This window comes from Caretta caretta, chromosome 1 (genome assembly GCF_965140235.1).
Source record: "Caretta caretta isolate rCarCar2 chromosome 1, rCarCar1.hap1, whole genome shotgun sequence".
Taxonomy (NCBI): domain Eukaryota; kingdom Metazoa; phylum Chordata; order Testudines; family Cheloniidae; genus Caretta; species Caretta caretta.
In genome coordinates, this window is record NC_134206.1 from 311,003,232 (window position 1) to 311,024,838 (window position 21,607).

Below are 21,607 nucleotides of genomic sequence, written 5' to 3' on the forward strand. Positions count from 1 at the left end.
AACCAACATATGTTCACCTTTTAGCTAGTAATGTTGATGTATTTGAATTTGAAATGCACACACATGCTCATTGACCATTTTTTTTTTCTCTTTAGTGGAAATTAACCTGACAAATGATTATTATGTCAGCGGAGGTGGCTTAGAAACAATATTTAAAGCAAGCAAGATAACTTTTCACTGGGGAAAATGCAATATATCATCAGATGGATCAGAACATAGTTTAGAAGGACAAAAATTTCCTCTTGAGGTAATGAATTGTAATAGACTCAATATTGTACAGTCCTGCAAATAATCAAGTTACTTGTTAAAGAATCATTTGATTAGGGTACATTTTGTGTATATAATCCTCCTTCAAATGCAAATGAGTAATATTTAAATTTTATGTTTGCGAATATGAATCAAGACCTGAGCCAAAGAACATGGAAGTTTTGCCACTGACTACAGTAGCCTCTGAATGAGGTCCTTACTGTACAGTTGTATTTAGTTTGCCATTCTGAAAATAAAGTGTGCATTTTCAAATTCAGATTTGCTCAGGAGAGATGAGCACACATCTTGGTATTAAATACAGGGTCTAATCCTGCAAACTGAATATAGGCACAATTGCCACAGATGATCAAATACCTGAGAGTTACAGGTTTCAGAGTAACAGCCGTGTTAGTCTGTATTCGCAAAAAGAAAAGAAGTACTTGTGGCACCTTAGAGACTAACTGCTGGTAATAGCTTATCTAAAGTGATCACTCTCCTTACAATGTGTATGATAATCAAGTTGGGCCATTTCCAAAAACCTGGATTTGTGCTGGAAATGGCCCAACTTGATTATCATAACATTGTAAGGAGAGTGATCACTTTAGATAAACTATTACCAGCAGGAGAGTGGGGTGGGAGGAGGTATTTTTTCATGCTTGGTGTCTATATAAAAAGATCTTCTACTCTTTCCACAGTATGCATCCGATGAAGTGAGCTGTAGCTCACGAAAGCTTATGCTCAAATAAATTGGTTAGTCTCTAAGGTGCCACAAGTACTCCTTTTCTTTCTGAGAGTTACAGTAAACTCCATGGACCCATTCATAGTCTATTATAATAAGTTACAAAACAGTATATATCTCTGAGGGGACAAATGGAGGGATGGGGTTGCCGGGGTCCTCTCTTCTCCCCAGTTCCATGGAGAAATGTTAGGCACAAACTTTCACTGTGGCCAGTGCAGTCCATTCAGTCTTCTTGACTTCATGACCCATTTGGACTTGCCATTCAAGCTCCTACCTTATCTTCCATCCTGCCAGGACGTCAGGGAGCAGAGCCTCCTCTGAAAACATGGGAAGAGGGGTGGAGTCACAAACTCTGCCCCAAGGTAGGGAGCCAGGTTTTGGTTGTCCATGGAGCTACCCCTGTGGTGGAAGAGCGAGGGTATGAGGATTTAGAGCCTGACACAAGCATACAGCTCCAGCCGACTCCAGGCTGCAGGAGAGACCGGATCAAAGATTTGGTTGTATTACCAATACATCTCTACTTTTAGTTTGGGATAGATACAGTGGGTGAAATCCTGTCCTCCTGAAGTTGATAGTTTTGCCATCAACTTCACCAAGTAAGTTTTCAGGCAGTGGATGCGAGAACTACAGAAGAGGCATTTATTAAAATTAAAGTTTGTTACTGCTTCAAGATTTTTCTCAGAGTAGGAATATCTGAAATAAATAATTGTATTGTTTAAATTCTTTTAAAGATTTTTTTTCTATCATGTAATGTATACCTCTGAAAATTGAAGATCTAATCTTTATATTTACAGATGCAAATCTACTGCTATGATGCAGATCAGTATACAAATTTTGAGGAGGCAGTTAAAGGAAATGGGAAGTTAAGAGCTTTATCAATTTTATTTGAGGTAACCATTTTGTATATCTCTGGCATTAACTTTGCTTTGAAATATAGCAAATATCCAATCTGAAGCTAAATGGTTCTGGTATATATAGTAATCACATCAATATATATTTCTAATTTGTTTTGCACAAAAAACAATTGGGCAAATATGTTTGATTTCTCTTCTTTAAATCCTGTATTGTCTATTCAGTTAATGTATAACTTTCATTTTTTTATTAAACCCTGTTTTTAATAAAGTGTACAATTTCTCTTGAACAGGTTGGCCTGGAAGATAATATGGATTATAATGCAATCATCAAAGAAGTAGATAGTGTTAGCCGATTTGGTGAGTTTATCTTCTTGCTTGATTGGTTATTTGTTGGGCCAAATTCTGCTTTTGAACGTGCATGCAAAACTTATTGAAGCTATTGGGAACCATGAACCTCCCAAAGCTGGGTTTGGTCACTTTTGTTAAAACTAAAATAAAAAAGTCACAAATTTGTTATATTTCCCCCAAAAAATTATTACTTGAAAAAAACTGGAAGAGCCTGAGACACAAAGTGAATACATTTAACTTTTCCAAGGCCTTTGCTACACTTCCAGTGTTTGGTCAAGAGAAATTACCGATTTATTCATTACGGTTTCTTAGTCGTATATATCTGAGTTTTCTGTGCAATTTGTAGGACAAATACAACTATTGTAGCAAACAAAGATCTGGCTTACAAGACTAGTTCTGGGAACAGAGTGAGAGTTTATGAATGTCAGTATTCAATAGAGTCAGGGGGCTATATTCCACTTTCAGTGACACTGGTGTCAATCTGAAATAACTCAGTCAGTTTCCATGAAATTACTTTACATTTACACTGGTGTCATTCAGAGCAGATTTCAACTCAGTGTGTGAATGCTTTGCTTTTTAAAAAATTGTCTATTCACTTACATCAGAGCATGGTGAGTAGAGGATGGTGCATCAGGAGACCTAGTTTCTGTTATTTACACAGTCTCACTGTGTCCCCAGTTGAGAAAAGCATTTAAGCACATGAGTGAGGATTCTTTCCTAAATCAGGGCCAATGACCTTGGGTAATGGTATGTCTACACTACGAAATTAGGTCCATTTTATAGAAGTCGATCTTTAGAAAGCGATTTTATACAGTCGATTGTGTATGTCCCCACTAAGCGCCTTAAGTTGGTGGAGTGCGTCCTCAATATCGTGGCTAGCATCAACACACGGAGTGGTGAACTGTGGGTAGCTATCCCACAGTCCCTGCAGTCTCCGCTGCCCATTGTAATTCTGGATTAGGCTCCCAATGCCTGATGGGACAAAAACATTGTCGCGGGTGTTTTTGGGTACATGTCGTCAGTCTCCCCTCCCTCCGTGAAAACAATAGCAGACAATAGTTTCGCAACTTTTTTCCTGGATTACCCATGCAGATGCCATAGAACAGCAAGCATGGAGCCTGCTCAGCTCAGCGCTGCTGTTGTGAGCATTGTAAACACCTCACACATTATCCTGCAGTATGTGCAGAACCTGGCTAAGAGACACCAGCACGAGGACAGTTGTGAGGAGGACATGGACACAGACGTTCCTGAAAGCATGGGCTGTGGCAGTTGGGACATCATGGCAGCAGTGGGGCAGGTTGATACAGTGGAACGCCGATTCTGTGCCCGGCAAACAAACTTTCACACGCTTAAGGCCACACTGCGAAACTTTCACACGCGTAAGGCCACTTTCCTGGAACTTTGTGAATTGCTTTCCCCTGCCCTGAAGTGCAGGAATACCAAGATGAGAGCTGCCCTGACAGTTGAGAAGCGAGTGGCGATAACCCTGTGGAAGCTTGAAACGCATGATTGCTACTGGTCAGTCGGAAATCAATTTGGAGTGGGCAAATCTACTGTGGGGGCTGCTGTGATCCAAGTAGCCAGTGCAATCACTGACCTTCTGCTAACAAGGGTAGTGACTCTGGGAAATGCACAGGTCATAGTGGATGGCTTTGCTGCTATGGGGTTCCCTAACTGTGGTGGGGCGATAGGGATATGCGTTCTATCTTGGCACCAGACCACCTTACCAACCAGTACGTAAACCGCAAGGGGTACTTCTCAATGGTGCTGCAAGCACTGGTGGATCACAAGGGATGTTTCACAGACATCAACGTGGGATGGCCGGAAAAGGTGCATGACGCTCGCATCTTTAGGAACTCCAGACTGTTCAAACAGCTGCAAGAAGGGCCTTACTTCCCAGACCAGAAAATTACCATCGGGGATGTTGAAATGCTAATAGTTATCATTGGGAACCCAGCCTACCACTTGTGCCCATGGCTCATGAAGCAATACACAGGCAGCCTGGACAGTGGTAAGGAACAGTTCAACTATAGGCTGAGCAAGTGCAGAATGGTGGTAGAATGTGTCTTTGGACGTTTAAAAGCTCACTGGCTCTGTTTGCTGACTAGGTTAGACCTCAGCACAACCAATATTCCCATTGTTATTGCTGCTTGTTGTGTGCTCCATAATATCTGTGAGAGTAAGGGGGAGATGTTTATGGCGGGGTGGGAGGTTGAGGCAAATTGCCTGGTGGCCGATTTTGAGCAGCCAGACACCAGGGCGATCAGAAGAGCACAGCTAGGCGTGCTGCGCAACAGAGAGGCTTTGAAAACCAGTTTCATGACTGGACAGCCTACAGTGTGACAGTGGTGTGTGTTTCTCCTTGATGCAAAACTGCCCCCTTTTGTTGAATTTACTTCCCTATAAGCCAATCCCCCTTCCCCCTTTGACCACAGCTGGCAAAGGAAATAAAGTCTGTATTGTTTTGAATCCATGCATTTATTTATTAAAAAAAGGGAGATCCCTGACAAGGTATCCTGGGTGGGGTGTGGTGGGGGAGGAGGGAAGGACAAGGCCACATTGCTTGTTGTAGCCACACTACAAATCAAAGATGTTTAAATGCCAGCCTTCTGTTGCTTGGGCCGTCCTCTGGAGTGGAGTGGCTGGGTGCCCGGAGCCTCCCACCACCCCCGTGTTCTTGGGCGTCTGGGTGAGGAGGATATGGAACTTGGGGAGGAGGGCAGGCAGCTGTACAGTGGATGCAGCGGCGATCTGTGCTCTTGTTGCCTTTCCTGCAGCTCCACCAGACGCCTGAGCATGTCCATTTGCTCCCCCATTAGCCTCAGCATTGCATCCTGCGCCTTCTGATCATGCTCACTTAATGCTTTCCTGGCCTCTGTCACTGAATGCCTCCATGCATTCAGCTGTGCCCTATCAGTGCAGGAGGACTGTATGAGCTCGGAAAACATGTCATTGCGAGTGTGTTTTTTCCTGCCTTCTAATCTGCGATAACCTCAGGGACGGAGATGATATGGGGAGCATAGAAACATTTGCACCTGCAGGGGGGATAAAAAGGGAGAGTAAAATTTAAGATGATACATTTCTGAGAACAAAAGGGAGACTCTTCCACAGTGAATCAAGCAATTCACAGCAGACAGCACATGTGCTTTAGGTACAAGGTCGCATTTTGCCTTTTATATTGAGTGCCTGCCGGTATGGTGACACATCACACACGGCTGGGCAACAGAATTCGATTTCCAGGCAGCCATGGTAAGCCAAAGGGTACACAGGGTTGGCTTCTTCTGCCTTCATAACACGTGGGAATGGTTTCAAACCGCAGCGTCCTCCTTTCCCATAGCAAGCAATGCCGGTTGGGTTTGCCATTCAAAAGGAGCGGCTCCGGTTTGTGGGGGGATGTGCAGCACACCCTTCCCCACACCCCACTGTGTAGCTATTCTCTGGGATGATCCCTTCACCCCTCCCCCCACCGCATGGCTATTCTCAGGGATGATCCCTTTTAGTCAAGCGCAAACTGCCCAGTTTGAATGGGGGTCCTTTTACTGTTCCCTTACAAAAATTCCCCTATTTCAACCAGGTGACCATCAATGATATCACTCTCCTGAGGCTAACACAGCAAGACATAGCCCTAATGTTGCTTGAATGCGACCAAAACCCAGGACTATTCGCTGCCATGCTTTGTGCTGCAATGATTCCAGACTACTTGCTACTGGCTTGGCATCATAAAGTATCCTACCACGGAGGACGAAATAAGGCAGCCCTCCCCAGAAACCTTCTGCAAAGGCTTTCAGAGTACCTCCAGGAGAGCTTCATGGAGATGTCTGGGGATGGAGCGGGAATCCTCCAGAGACATGTTAACAGACTTTTCCAATAGCTGTACTGGCCACAAATGCATCACAATTCTTCAGGGCAAATCAAACATTACAGGGGTTAAAAGCAATTGTGTTTAGTTACAAATGTGCACTCAACAGAGGTGCCTTCTCCGGCTTCAGGGTCCGGGAACCTGCCTTGGGAGGGTATTGGCTCCAGGGTGATGAAAAGGTCGTGGCTGCTGGGGAGAACAGATTCTCCACGTGTCTGCTGCACATTCTCCTCCTCATCATCATCCACAAAATCCTCCTCCATGTTGCGTGAGACTCCCCCACCCCCTTGAAGGTGTCCATGGACAGTGGTGGGGTAGTGGTAAGGTCTCTCCCCCCCCACCCCCCCGAGAATGCCATGCAGCTGATCATAGAAGCAGCACGTATGGGGCTCTGACCCGGAGCGACTGTTTGCCTCCTTTTGTCTTTTGGTAGGCTTGCCTGATCTCTTTGACTTTCACGAGGCACTGCTGTATGTCCTCTCCACCGTGCCCTGCGTGATTTTGGCATATATATATTAGCATTTCTTCTTTTTGATCGGAGTTCGGCCTGCACAGATTCTTCTCCCCATACAGCAATCAGATCCACTGTCTCCCGTTAGCTCCATGTTGGAGCTCATTTGCAATTCTGGGGGGACTGCATGGTCACCTGTGCTGCTGAGCTCGCTATGCTGACCAAACAGGGAATGAAATTCAAAATTTCCCAGGGCTTTTCCTGTGTACCTGGCTAGTGCATTGGAGTTGAAAGCGCTGTCCAGAGCGGTCACATTGGAGCATTCTGGGATAGCTCCCGGAGGCCAATTCTGTCACACTGCATATGCACTACCCCGTAAAACCGCTTGTGTCAATGTAGGAAGTTTATATGCTTCACCACTCCAGCAGTACAGCTGTAACCGTGCTGTTGCAGCAGCTTTAGTGTAGATAAACTTCACCCTGCCTGGCTCATCAGTTTCTCTGGCTATAGAATGGGGATAAAAATACCTACCTTCTGTAAAGTCCTCTGAAATATATGGATTTAAAATGTAAAGTATTGATTATTTATTATGATTAGTTATTATAGGATGTGTGTCATAAACTTTTAAACATTTAGCCCCCAAAATGGAAGCAGATATCTGGTCTCCAACAGACAAACACAAAACAAGGTGATGGAACTTTTATAGGTTATGAGGACAAGGTGAATTGTGTAAATCAGCTAGGATTCATTATTACAACTGGTCAAAACTCACCAAAATTTCTCAGAAACGAGAAATCCTACTTTGAAATCTGGTTTTGTTCTTAGTTTTTCAAAAAAAATCCAAAAATTTCTCTCAAACTGGATATCATGGGGAAAAAAATCATTTAGAAAACACTGACACATGGTGGTTCTGACAGGAAATATGCTCCCTGGGACAGGTAGATGCTGACTGAAATTAACATTATCAGTTTCAGTCAGCAGCTTCCCATGATCCCAGGATCTGCAAATCCAGGCATGGAGACACCTGGTCTTCCAGATTCCTGGTCCAACTTGGGAATCAGCAGCATGACGAGCCAGCTGGCCCATGAGTCTGGAAGCCCTGGGGTCACCGCCCCAGGCGAGTCTACATAGCAGGGTTGTCCCAGAGCCATGGACTGGAAGCCCATCTCAAGACTTCAAGATTCCTGGCTGTACGGCAGAGAGCCTGGAATAGCTCAAGCTGTAGTTCTCAGGGCTTCCATGCTCCCTGCCACAGAGACAGGACCCAAGCACTGGTTAGATGTGGGGCTCCTAGGGCTTCAGTATTCCCTGCTGTGAAGCCAGGATCCTACACTCTGAGGGTACGTCTAGAGCCCTGTGCGGATACAAAAATTTGGATCTGCATCTGATCTGCACCCGAGGTAATTAAATTGTATCCGATCCGCAATCTACATGCCACCTTTTATCCACACAGGCACCCTCTACAGAAGGGGTTCTCAACCAGGTGCCTGTGGCCCCCTGGAGGGGGGGGCAATGAGCCAGTCTCAAGGGGTCCAGGAGCCCCATGGGGCAGAAGCCCAGAGCCCTGAACCCCAGCGCCCCTCTGCAGGGCTGAAGTCCAGAGTCCCAGCACCCAGAGTCCTGGTGCACCCCAGGGGTCTACAGCCGAGAGCTCCTCCCCCACAGGGCTCTGGGCTTTAGCCTTGCTGGGAGCACTCTGGCTTCAGCCGCCCTGCTCTGGAGGGTGTGGGGGTGGGTGACAGGGCTGAGAGCTCCAGGCTTTAGCCCTGTACGGGGCACTGGGACTCAGGGCTCTGCCTTAGCCCTGCCAGGGGCTCTTGGGACTCCGGGCTTTAGCCCCATAGGGGCACAAGGGCTTGGGGCTTCAGCCCTGTGGGCAGATCCTCTGAAACCGCAGCCCTACAAGGGGCCATTAACCCTCGGTTGAGCTAGAGCCTGGGGCAGATAAAAAAAAATTGGATCCACGTCCGATCCAAGATGATAAGCAATACGACCACATCCACAGATGCATATATCCATGGATTTAAAGCAGATATCTGTGGCTTTGCAGAGCTCTAGCTATGTCTAGAGACATTGCAATAAGAGACGTGCGTCAGCGAATCTCAGAGGCTGGGTCAACTGACTTGGGCTTGCATGTGGGGCTAAAAAATAGCACTCTTGATGTTTGGACCCAGGTTCTGGGAGCCTGGGTTCTGAAACTTGGGAGCAGGGAGGCTCTCAGAGCCCTAGTGAGAACGTCTACCCTGCTATTTTTAGCCCCAGAGCACCAGCTCTGTGAGCCCTGGCCAGTTGACCTAGGCTCTGAGACTCACTGCCACATTGTTTTTTAAAAAACAAACACAAACAAACAAAATGTAGACATACCCTCGGAACCACAACTAGAGCCTGGGTTTCCAGGGCTGCCAGCCTCCCAGCTCCACACCAAGGAGCCTGGAAAACCTGGATGCCCTATCATGACATGACTGCACCAGAACACGAAAGCCTGACACCCACAGTAGCTGGCCTTGTGAGCAGGCAGGGAAGTGTTTCCATTGTAATCCTGCTTGCAAGTCGATGAAAGTTTGTCAAACCTGACTTGCTTTTGCAAGACACTTCAGGTTTGATGAACTGGCACTTTCTGACAAAACTGTGTTTCGTCAAAACATTTCTGACCAGCCCTATTCATTAGTCTTAGATGCTATGCTTACATGAGACACCTGAAGGGAAATTGTAACCTATCAAGGTAGACTCCATCCAACAACCTTGCTGAGGAGCTGGAAAACCAAGGGCAGCAGGTGTCAAGCACATGACACTTAATGATGAACAGAACACGCTTTATTTGAATAGATCTAAGTGAGCTCACAAAATTCAGACCAAAACTAATTCAGATGGTTTATACTGGAGAAAGATGTATAGTACATCTTCTGTTTTGTATATTAAAATGAGAGTTGCTGAGCTCTCAGGCTCTAGAGTGGAAGTTCTCAGTTTCTTCCCAGGCTAACACTCTGGGAATAGAAACCAGTCTTGTTACTATTTGACATAGGACATTTTCTCTTAAAACTAAACATTTGAAAAGTTTCATAGTCTAGACTGTGAAACAGAACACAAGTTAAAACAACGAGGAGTACTTGTGGCACCTTGGAGACTAACAAGTTCCTTTATTAGTCTCCAAGGTGCCACAAGTACTCCTCGTTGTTTTTGTTGATATAGACTAACACGGCTACCACTCATAAACCAGAACACAAGTTGTTACTAACATCCAAAGTTCCACAAGCTTTTGAAGAACCTTCTAGCAAAGGAAGTTATCTTATCAGGACACTTGCTGTAAATGTCAGGTTTGATATCCTGATGCTCACAACTACAAAAGGGTTTGTGAAGATAGAATTATTTAACTAGATCTACACTGGACTGTTAGGTTGGCTGCAATCTGAAGATGCCTAGCAGGTTGACAGAATACTACAGATAGGTGGAAAGATTTTGCTCAACCCTGTTAAAAGTTCCCCTGTCATCAGATGTGGACAAGAACAAGTCATTCTGAAAGAAAAGGTGGTTTCTAAGACTTGACTCAGTAGAACAGCTGTGATTCTGTGCAATAAAATGGCAAACAGTTTATAGCCGAATGTTAAGGTGACACTAAATGGGGATGAATTACAAACACCACTGAGGACAGATATAATGCAAAGGGACATGACTAGGTTAGAAATACATGCATGTGGAGAAAATAATTTGGAAAGGATATATATTGAGATAGGGAAGTTTTCAAAGCAGTAGCATTGAAATGAACCTAGGGTTGATAAACAGCAAATTATATAGACATGAGTCCGATTTTGTCTAAAATCACATCTAAAAGGATCAGTGGTATTTTAGGTGACACAGTCATCTCATGGAAGTGGGATTGTCCAAAAGCTGGTAAATTCCTGCACTTGAGGAAGCTAGTATAATCTCTGCCAGTTCCACTGACTGGTTCCTGCTACCTCACCAGCTGAATCTCAGTCCAAGCCCCAATCCTGGCAAGACACCGGGGAAGTGGATCAACTGCACCAGCCAGACAGTTACACACGTGACTAAATGTGTAAGTGGGGTTTTTCCATGCTCTTCAGTGAGTGCAAAGCATCTAAGTGAGCTGGAATGTTTCTCCTCCCTCCTCGGATGTGTGTGTATGCAAAGGGGAGTAAGGGCTTCTCTACACTTGAAACACTACAGCGGCACAGCTCCAGCACTTCAGTATAGACCAGAGATGGGCAAACTATGGCCTGCGGGCCACATCCAGCCCGCAGGACCATCCTGCCCAGCCCTTGAGCTCCCGGCCAGGGAGGCGAGCCCCTGGCCCTGTTCCTGCTGTTCCCCCTCCCCCATAGCCTCAGCTCGCTGTGCTGCCAGTGCTCTGGCCTGCTTCTCCTGCCATGCTGGGTGGCGGCGGGGCTGGCTCTGGCTGGGTGGCGGAGTTGCGAGCTCCTTCCGCTCCGAGGTAAGGGGGTGGGGAGTGGGGGAGGTTGGATAAGGGGAAGGGGGTCCCGGGGGGCAGTCAGGGGACAGGGAGCAGTTGGATGGGGAGGAGGTTCGTGGGGGGGCGGACTGGGGGCAGCAGGGGTTGGATAGGGGGTGGGGTCCCAGAGGGTGGTTAGGGGCAGGGGTGTGGACAGGGGTCAGAGAGCAGGGGGGGTTGGATGGGGAGGTCCTGGGGGGGCGGTTAGGGGTAGGGGTCCTGGGAGGGGGCAGTCAGGGGACAAGGAGCTGGGGGGGGTTGGAGGTTCTGAGGGCAGCAGTCAGGGGGCAGATAGGGTTGGGGTCCAGGCTGTTCGGAGAGGCACAGCCTTCCCTACCTGGCCCTCCATAAAGTTTTGCAACCCTCATGGGGCCCTCGGGCCAAAAAGTTTCCCCACCTCTGGTATAGACACTGTCTACACAAACAGGAGACACTGTCTCAACACAGTTTGCTCCAGGCTAGAGTAATGTAATGCTCAGTGTGTTCCAATGAAGTAACACTTCTCTGGACTAGATGGCATGCCATATGCAGCTTTCATACCTCTTCCCTGCCCCACAGAGGGTAAGAGGTACTGTGAATGTGATGTATTGAATGATCTTGACTCCAACTTCAGTAGTGGTCTAAGTCATTCAGCACTTCATGGGAGTCTCAGGTGCAAAGGCTAAAAGCGTTGGTTCTTGAAGATTGGGAGTTCTGAGTTTACAGCTAAACTTCAGCCTTCCATAAAGTAGCTCATTAGAACCGTCTGCTGACCCAGTAGAATTATTGTTTTAGGATCTTTGTTAAAACTTAAGTGCAGAGGGCCCAACCTTTCATAGGCTGAACAGCCGTTGAAATCAGACTCCAAGTGTCCTCAAACTTTCCTTTGGTTCTCTTGCAGCTCTACTTTTGTTTTATTCAATATCTTAATAATTTGAATATAAATGTTTTTCAGGAAAACAGGCTGCATTAGAGCCATTTGTTTTGCTGAACCTTTTGCCGAACTCAACAGACAAATATTATACTTATAATGGATCTTTGTCAACGCCTCCCTGCTCAGAGACAGTTGAATGGATTGTGTTTAAGGATACCATTAGCATTTCTGAAAACCAGGTAATTCATTTAAGCCATGTGAAAGAAATTGTTCTTATTTGCAAGGAAAAACAGTTTTCATGTATGTGGTAAAAAAAGTGCAGGGCATTCTTTTCTAGCCTAACATTTCTTTATTCTAGCTTTTCATTGCACATGTTTCAATTAAAATCTATTTGTTTGAGTAATCCCCTCCACCACCACCCCCACCTCCCTTTTCATTCATGGCTAGATTCTGACTACATGCCTGTGCAAAGGTAAACTACTAACCCAAAGCAAGTAGGAAGCACTGGAGGAATAGTGACTCAGGGCATCTCTGTAATTAAAAAACCACAACTGGCCCATGCCAACTGACTCAGGCTACTGGAGATCAGGCTAAGGGGCTGTTTAATTGTGATATAGACATTCAGACATGGGCTGGAACCCAGGCTCTAGGACTTCTGTGTGGTGGGAGGTCCCAGTGTTTGAGTTGCAGCCCACGCCCAAATGTCTACACTGCAATTAAACAGCCCCTTAGCCCAAGCCCCACAAGCCAAGTCAGCTGGCATGGGCCAGCTGCAAGTGTCTAATTGCAGTGTACACATACCCTCAAAGGTATGTGTCTGAATCAGTGTTTCCTGGGGTTACTACTGAACTGAGACAATCTCGGCCTTCCCTTTCTCAGAGTTGTGCCTAATATCAGAATCCAGTTAATTTTTATGACTTCTTAGGGGAAGTGTGCTGTCTTTTATTTTTCAGTTGGCTGTATTTTGTGAAGTCCTTACAATGCAGCAGTCTGGCTATGTCATGCTGATGGATTACCTGCAAAACAACTTTAGAGAACAACAATATAAATTCTTTGGACAGGTGTTTTCCTCATATACTGGCCAAGAAGAAATTCATGAAGCAGGTATTTATGGAGTAATTACTACTGCAGGCTTCACAGATTACAAGACTGTTTTAAGTATAACTATTGACCCCAATAACAAGATCCTGGTTTTAACTTGAAGGAGAAAAGAGCCTAATAACTCACAGCTTTAAGAGACAAGTTAGTGCTCATAAAAAAAAAAAAGCCAGATTAAATGGAGTGGAAAATTAAATTCTTGCATCTACAGAGCACATGTAGTGAAAAGGCTATCAGTCCAAGCATCCCCATGCAGCCCTTTTAATTGTTTCAACACTGATCAAAGCTGCCATCTTGAGGGGTATGCAGTGTTGTTGTAGCCATGTCAGTCCCAGGATATTAGAGACAGAAGGTGGGGGGCGAGGTAATATCTTTTATTGGACCAACTTCTGTTAGTGAGAGAGACAAGCTTCTGAGCTACACAGAGCTCTTCCTCAGGTCTGGGAAAGGTACTCAAAGTGTCACAGATAAATACAAGGTGGAGCAGATAATTTAGCATAATTAGTTTGTACATATTCTAAGAGGAACCATTCAAAGTAAAGTGGCCCATTGACAACACTGCAGTTGTAGGGGTGAAAAAGTACTTAATTTTCCATACCAATTTAATTTTGTTGTGTGATGTGGGATCCCTGTCCAGTAGCGTCTAAAAGGAGACCACCAAATTCATTTCACTTAACCTACCAAGCAACTGCAAGAGAAGCTACTTCTGATCAGCCATAACTCAGACCACTGTGTGAGTCATTTACTGTAAATGGTTACAGCATCAATGGTCAAATTTTGTTTTCTCTTATACCTGCGGAATCTCACTTAAATCATTAGCAATGACTTCCATGTAACTGAAAGCAAAATTTGGCACTAAATCTGTTTATTAGGGATTTATACTCAAGCACAAAATCATGCCCCAAAATGGGGACGGGGGAAGAGTGGTAATTTTTACCAGCTTAGATTCCATGAACCATGGGCGCCAATTTTATTACTGCAGTGGCTGATGTCCACACTACCTTCCTTCTATTGGTGGTGCGAGTCCTCACCAGGAGCACTTCCACCAACTGATGAGGGGCAGTGTGGGGGATGAGAGCCAGGGTTCTCAACTCCACACAGCTCCCTGCCAGGAGCCCAGCTCTCTTCCCCCACCCCACCCACAGACTCTTGGGTCCCCGCTGAGACCTGGGGGTCAGCCATCCAGGCTTCTCGGCTCCCTGAGTGGGGAGCCTCCGGGCAGCATCCCATCTGCGAGTGGGGAGCCAGGAACAGCTGGGCTCTACCTGCCCAGCATTCTTGTCAATTTCATGGCTTCAGCATGGAGCCATGAAATTGACAAGACAGCCAATGTAAGTAATGTAGTGTCTACACAGACACTGTCACCCTAACTACACCAACGTAAGCCTTACGCCTCTCCTGGAGGTGGAGTGATGTCGGTGTAGTAGGGCACTTACATCAGCGGGAGGAAGGTTGTAGTGTGTACACTGACATAATTAGGTCGATGTAAGCTGCCTTGTGTTGACCTAACTGTGTAGTATAGACCAGGCCTAAGATTTTTCCCCTCCCAAGGAGATGCTTGAAGAAGGGCCCACAGAGGCAGATCATTCCCTCAGATGGATCATCCTTTTGAGTTTAGGGGATCCATGTTGTTGGGAGGGGATGAGGCCTCTCAAGCCTGTGGAGCTTGGGATCCGCCACCGTGAGACCCCATACTCACAGGGAGAGAAGGAATCTGCTTGGATGGCTCCTTCTTCCACTCTGCCTCTCTCTCCATCTGGCAGCACTTCTGCCAATGGTCATGTCCCTGCAGGCCACTAGCAGTAGTGGAAGGAACCCAGAGGGCGTTAATACAGCTTTGAGCTGTGTTACCCCCACCTGGGTTTCCACATAGAAATAGGGGGCAGAGTGGGGGATGGTGCCACAGAAAGTGGGCTACTGCTCTATCCTTCCCATCCCACACCCAAAAGCCTGGAGGAGTCCTCTCTGGGCTGACTCTCAGAAGTGTGTGGGTTTACACAATGGGGGAATAGAACTGCAGAGGTAGATTTGTATCCAACTTCTCCCTTTCATTGCACATATGTGGAGAAACTATCTAAAGTTAGCAAGGCCCTTTTCTACTCTCAGTCACACAGTCAGTGTACATAGGGAGTAACCTAAACTCCACTACTGATTAAATATTTTGTATTTATTCAAAACATCTGACTGTAGTGCAATTAAAACCTCATACTTAACATGGTATGAATATAGTTGGACTTTTCGATAGCTTCCAGTTTCAGACTAGCACAATAGACATTTTCACACATGACTGATAGACTTATATAACAGGGTATGTGTACATTGCAATAAAAAACCTGCCGTACCTGGTCTCAGCGCCCAGGTCAGCTGACTCGGGCTCATGGGGCTCAGGCGGTGGGGCTAAAAATTGCTGTGTAAATGTTCAGGCTTGGGCCGGAGCCCAGCGAGGTGGGGGTTTGTCTCAGAATCCAAGCTCAGACATCTACACTGCAGATTTTAGCTCTGCAGCCTGACCCCATGAGCCTAAGTCAGCTCACCAAGGCCAGCTGAGCCATGGGTCTTTTATTGCAGTGTAGACGTACAGGCACAGAACAAAGTGTTTTCCATCTACTGAGCTTAAGAAACATTTATTCTGCTCTTCATATCACCCTGGCAACAAACACATTTAGTATTTGTTCTGAAGTAGGAATTTAAAGTTGCTAATTGTAGGTTAAACATTCTGCTCTGCCTATAGGCAAAATGGAGGACTTGGTACAGGTTAATAAAAATTCCAGGTGTGCACATATTTTAAAATTCCACCTAACATGTTTAACTCACTGTAAATAAAGGAAAAGGTGATTACTCTTGATGTGAATACATATAGCTGCCTTTAACATTAACATCAGCTATGGATGTGTATCAAGAGCAATATTTATCTAAATTGTGTGCACTTGTTCTGAACAGCTAGTAGGTAAAGAAACTAGAAGAAAACTCATTGTTCTGAAAGGATCTTAAGGAGCTCTGAAATGCTGAAATATAAAAATTAAAACATGAATGGCTAACTTCAGTAATAAATGGAATCGTATGCTGTTTATTTTCTCTAACCAACAGAAACTACAACTAATATTGTACTTAGCAGAAGAAAAATCTGATTTACCTTCAGTTAACATAGGAGAAATTGCAACATGAGCCCTTACTCAAGTGCCCATTTGAAAAGTTAAAATTATATAATAAGGAGATTAGGGCCAAATTCTCCTCTGGTTGGAATCAATGCAATCTCTCAGAGATTAGGATTGCGCCTTTCATTTATTATTATTGGTTATCTGAGTGGAATTGTCCTAGAAGGTGTAAAAGACTGCTAGTGATGGAAAATACATTCTCTATTGAACTACACACTGGGTTCAGAAATGAGCTGTCAGGAATTTCCACGCAGCCATGCCAGCGTTGGCAAACTTACCTTGCAGAGACTGCTTTGTTTTAGGTTTAAAAGTATTTCATTCTCTAAGCCTGCACAGTGTTGCATGTAATTTTCATTAGTAGTAGACTGAAAGACTGCACATTAGGGCCCAACACAGAAAGCTTGTGAGAAAACTTTAGCCCTTTATCTGTCCCCAGCCCCAGCAGAAATGAAAATCTATTTATGTCTAACAATGATCAATTGTTGTTAATATACATCTGAAAATAATATTGACAGACACCAAGCTGATTATATAACATGTCAGCAGATGTACTCCTCTAACGGTGTCCTGTAGGATAGCTGTAGAAATACAGCTCCTGGTAATCTTACCCAGAATCAGTAAAGACATAAAAAGCCTATAGGGTCTTCAAATTAAAGACCAACTGTATGTGCTCAACATAAAACACCTTTTAACTCACCGTTTTGTATTTTCCTTAGAACTAGAGCTGTGTGAAACTCAGCAATTTCTCTTTACAGGATCTCATGCAGATATTGGGTCACAGCCTCAAGCCCGATTATGGCCTCCTAATACCACTCATAAAGGAGACATAATTCAACCACAAATCACCAGCAGACAATTTCCCTGGCACAAGGAACTCTGGTGCTGACATATCTGTGCCACTGCTGGGTCCCGCATCTGAGGCTATGTCTACATTACTGTGATAAGCCGACCTATGCTATGCAACTCCAGCTATGTGAATAACGTAGCTGGAGTTGATGGATCTTAGGTTGCATTACCGCAGGGTCTACACCGTGGGGAGGTTGACGGGAGAAACTCTCCCGTTGATTTACCTTACTCTTCTCGTTGGGGGTAGAGTACAGGGATCGACTGGAGAGCAATCTGCTGTCGATTTGGCAAGTCTTCATTAGACCCACTAAATCAACCGCTGGTGGATTGATCTCAGAGCGTCGATCCGGGCTATAGTGTAGACCTGCCCTGTGCCTCCCCTCCTTCCAGCATAGAGGATGTGTTGTAGCATAGCAGAGTATGACCATGCCAATCCTCCACTGGCATAGAGTCCACTAAGGACCCTACTCCAGTGGCAAAAGTTAGAGCTGTTGCTGGACAGCTCTAAGTGGCATCTGGGTTGGGTTGGGCCCTCAGAATTGGGGTGCTGGAACCAGCTCCCTGCTGCATCCTGGAACTCAGGAGCAAGACAGAAATGGTCCCATTTTCTTTGGACTGATTATCATGGTCTCAAACAATACCCAGAGTGACACTTTCAATTTTGAATTCAAATTCAAGATCTCGAAACCAAACTCAGTCAAAACTCTTGGGATTCACCTGAATCCACATCAAAATTGAAACCAAACCAAACTTCAAAATTCACATGATTTTTGAGTTGCAATCTATTTGGGGCAGGGTTGTAAAATACTTAAGAATGATCAATAACAGAACAACAAATTATGTAAAATCATAAATTGGCCTAGGTTCCCTCAAAATTAGGCCCAGAGTCACTCAAACTGCTCATGAACCATAGAAAACCTTTACACCAAGCTGGTATAAATTCCTAGTTGGTAACCCAACATGAAAACAGATCAGTTGTGTGGATTTGGAGGGTTTTTTTTTTTGGGGGGGGGGGGCAAATATTTCAAACAGGTCTAGATAAGACATTGTCACATTAGTGTATGGCAACTTTCTCTTTTAGCTAAGCCAACAATTCATCACTGTTTTGACCAAAATAGTGAATTACATGGATCCCAGAAACACAACATGCCTGACCAACATGTAATGCAGGATTTTGAAGTTGGGCTGCTGAATTTTGTGGCATGTGACATGTCTCCTAGTCAAGAAAAAGGCATCACGAAGTGTCTTTCAAGCATAGGCACCAACTCCATGGGTGGCTCAAGCACCCACTGAAAAAAAAATAGGGGTGCTCAGTACCTGCAGGGCCAGATTAATCTTTTGTTGGCCCCAATGCCCAGACCATGGCCCCATGCCCCGCTCTGCCCATGATCTGCCCTGAGGCCCTGCCCCCGCTTGGCCTCTTCCCCCCCCCAAAGTCCTGCCTGACCTCCACCCCAAGACACTACCCCCCCTCAGCCTCTTTCTCTCCCAAGGCTCTGCCTGACACTCCACCCCAAGGCCCTGCCCCCATTTAGTCTCTTTCCCCTGAAACCCTGCCTGCGCTCCACTCTGAGGCCCCACCCCCACTCAGTCTCTTTCTCCCAAGGCCCTGCCCCCGCTCACCCTCTTCCCCACAAGGCCCCACCTGCTGCTCACACAGGAGGAATGGGGCAGAGAGGAGCATCCATCAGCAAAACCAAAAATCAGTGTCTGTGCTTTCAAGCAATGACATGTCACTAAAGCTGCAGCATGTCACATGGCACACAATGTGTCTCACACTTTGCAAAGCCATTTCCATTCAGTTGTGTTGTCCTGCACAGGACAGTCTGGAAAAAAACAGTTAACTGTTCCTGCTCATCAATAACACATATTGAATCATAAATAGATTAATTACACAGGAAGAACAGTAGCCAGACCATTCTGGCAGAGCCATTATAAATGTACTGTGACAACACTCTGTCCTTGTCTCCGTGGGTCCCATGTTTCCTGGCAGATTTCACTAGCCTCAGAGGCTCACTGTGACCCTCCACATAACCCTTCTTTCTCTAGAGACAAGGGTCAGTCTACTGACCCATTTTCATCATAAGCCAGCAAGGGAGGTGAGGAGAAGCTATCCTCCCTTGCACAGTCTCTGTTGTCTCCCAGTCTCAGTGATTAATCAGGGGGCACAAAGGGGGGAGCCCAGGCCCACCCTCTACTCTGGGCTCCAGCCCAGGGACCCTACAGTATCAGCTATGGTAGCTGACCTTTTAGAAACATGACACATACAATTCCCTGGGCTACTTCCCCACAGCAGCTCCCATTTCCTCAGCTCCACTTCACCCTTACCTCAGGGCCTCCTTCCTTGTGCCTGATATGGTGTGTACTGCTCAGTCTCTCCAACAGCACAACTTCCTCCCACAGCTCCTGACATCCACACCCACCTGACCAACTGGGAGGCTTTTAACTAGTTTCAGCCAGTCCCTGATTGGCTTCAGGTGTCCCAATCAACCTAGCATTCTCCCTGCCTTCTGGAAAGTTCTTAATTGGCCCCAGGTGTCTTAATTGACCTGGAGCAGCTGCCATTTAAGTTATCCTGGTACCAGGGATTTGTTTAGCCTGGAGCTAATATATCTACCTCCCACTACTTTTCTATAGCCATCTGGCCTTGCCCAGTCACAGTACATAGGTAGCCAGAAGTCCCCAGTATTTTAGAAAGTGTCACAAATCCAGTGTCCCTGAATGCTGGATTTTGTGTTCAGAGCTCAGAGTTAAATGTAGGTCACATCATTATTATTTTTTTTTAGCATCCGTAAAGTGATAAAACCCCTCAGAGTTAGACAGTCCCTGCTCCAAAGAACTTTGCTAAACAAACAGGAGACACTGGGCAGTCCAAAGAGGGAACAGTTTGAGGGTTTCTTTTTTTATTTACTGTTTATTTCATTTTAAACTCACTTTTTGAGATACGTTTTTATAACGTAGATGAAAGAGGAGAGAATGGTGGCTCACTGGGACAGGGAAGTCATTACACACAAAAGGGAGTAGCATCAAGAAAGGCACAGAAGGCCTGAGTCCACTCATGCCAATGGGAAATTTTCCATAGATTTCAATGGGTGCTAGTTTAGACCCAGAGGAGGGTGCGGAAAAAGCAATGAATGCAGCGTTGAAGTTGGCATTGTTAGCAGAATGTAGTGGGCATGGGAGGCAATAAGTGGCTTTATTTTTTTTAATTGCATGAATGTGGTTTGGAAGAAGTGGTTTGGGGGTATTTTTCACCTAGGCTAGTAAAGTTAAGTCCTCAGGCTAATAGCTGCCTGGAACCCTTGCCCCACTGGTTTTGGATATTGGCTTTGTGTGTTTTGTATGAAGATGTTTCAATTATTTTATCTGGTGCTCACTGCTCCTCCCAGCTCCTTCTCCTACACAAACCCCATTGCTCTGTGAGCCCTGCTATCAAGCAGTCTTCTGTCCCCATGCCCCCGCCTAAATCTTCCCCACACCCTCCAACTGCTGGGCTACTTCTTTCCAGCAATTCTCCCTGCAGCTGCTCATCTTCGTCTCACTAGCTTTCTCCCATTCAGCTGCTAGAAGGCTGGATCTCTCCCTCTGCATCCTCTGGGCTCTGTATCCCCTGTAGTGTCTCTGTCCCTTACCACCCCCCCCCCAGCAGCTGTTAGGGCTATTGTCCTGTACCAGCTGGCAGCTTCTCCTCCTCAATCCTGTGCCTCCTGTACTTCCCAGTCTGTTTAGGCCTCTTCTTCCTGTGTCTAGGTTCTTTGAGTCACCGGGGAAGGCTCCTGGCCCCATCCACCTGGTCTCATTGACCAGCTTAGATTGATTTTGGTTCCTATCCTTGGGGGGAACCTATTGCTCTCAGGGTTGCTGCTTGTGCACAAGGGAGGGGACCTGCTGATTGACTGAACTGAACACTACATTAGATGATTTAAAGTGATGATTTAAACTGCATCATCCGTATCTACAGTGCTCACTAGTAGGAATACTACAGCTACAACCTGCAGTGAGGGTGACTAAAAAGACATAGCCACCTGATAGTACGTAGGACTGCCAAATCACTCTCAATCTCAACCTCCCCCTTTCACCACGAAAAGACTCTGAATTCCCATGCGAAGAGGGAGGTGGGCCAGTTGCTTCCCCATACAGCCAATTCAACAGAGCACTGAGCACTGGGTTATGTCCTACCTATTGACAGCTTCCCTCATCATAGGTGCCGGAGCTAGAGGTCCTGGGGGTGCTGCTGCACCCCCTGGCTTGAAGTGGTTTTCCATATACAGGGTTTATAATTTAGTTTAGTGGCTCTCAGCTCCCCACTATACAAATTGTTCCAGCATCCCTGTTCCTCATGGTTGCTTGCAATTGAAAAAGCATACGTCCTCTGGTTATTTGTAGTGATTTCCTCGTGCCATCTGGAGGACAGGAACTGTAACAGCAACAGTTGGAGTGATTTAATGTAATTGAAAGTGGTTTGAAAAGACAATTGATTGTGATTATTCATATTTTCTCATACTGCACCTAAAGGAATTCATTATAATGAAGACATTAACACATCACCACTGTACGTCCAAAATATGAAAATGGGCTCAGTGATAGGTTTGAGAATAATTTATAAGGATCATCAGTGTGTCCTGATGAGGGAAAAGAAAGACAAGCTCACTAATTTTTGTTGTTTTATTCGCTCATACGAAAAAGAAAAAAG

At 45.6% G+C, this 21,607-nt stretch overlaps 1 protein-coding gene across 4 annotated transcripts in view; it reads left to right on the top strand.

Moving 5' to 3' along the window:
• The window catches only part of PTPRZ1 (protein tyrosine phosphatase receptor type Z1), a 198,494-nt gene that overhangs the window by 101,278 nt on the left and 75,609 nt on the right, over positions 1–21,607 (top strand). For all 4 annotated transcript variants that reach the window (XM_048836185.2, XM_048836184.2, XM_048836186.2 and 1 more), the window contains exons 4-8: positions 96–247; positions 1,780–1,875; positions 2,130–2,196; positions 11,897–12,054; positions 12,769–12,919. In XM_048836185.2, the coding sequence (XP_048692142.2) occupies positions 96–247; positions 1,780–1,875; positions 2,130–2,196; positions 11,897–12,054; positions 12,769–12,919 (624 nt within the window). The remainder of the gene's footprint in view (positions 1–95; positions 248–1,779; positions 1,876–2,129; positions 2,197–11,896; positions 12,055–12,768; positions 12,920–21,607) is intronic.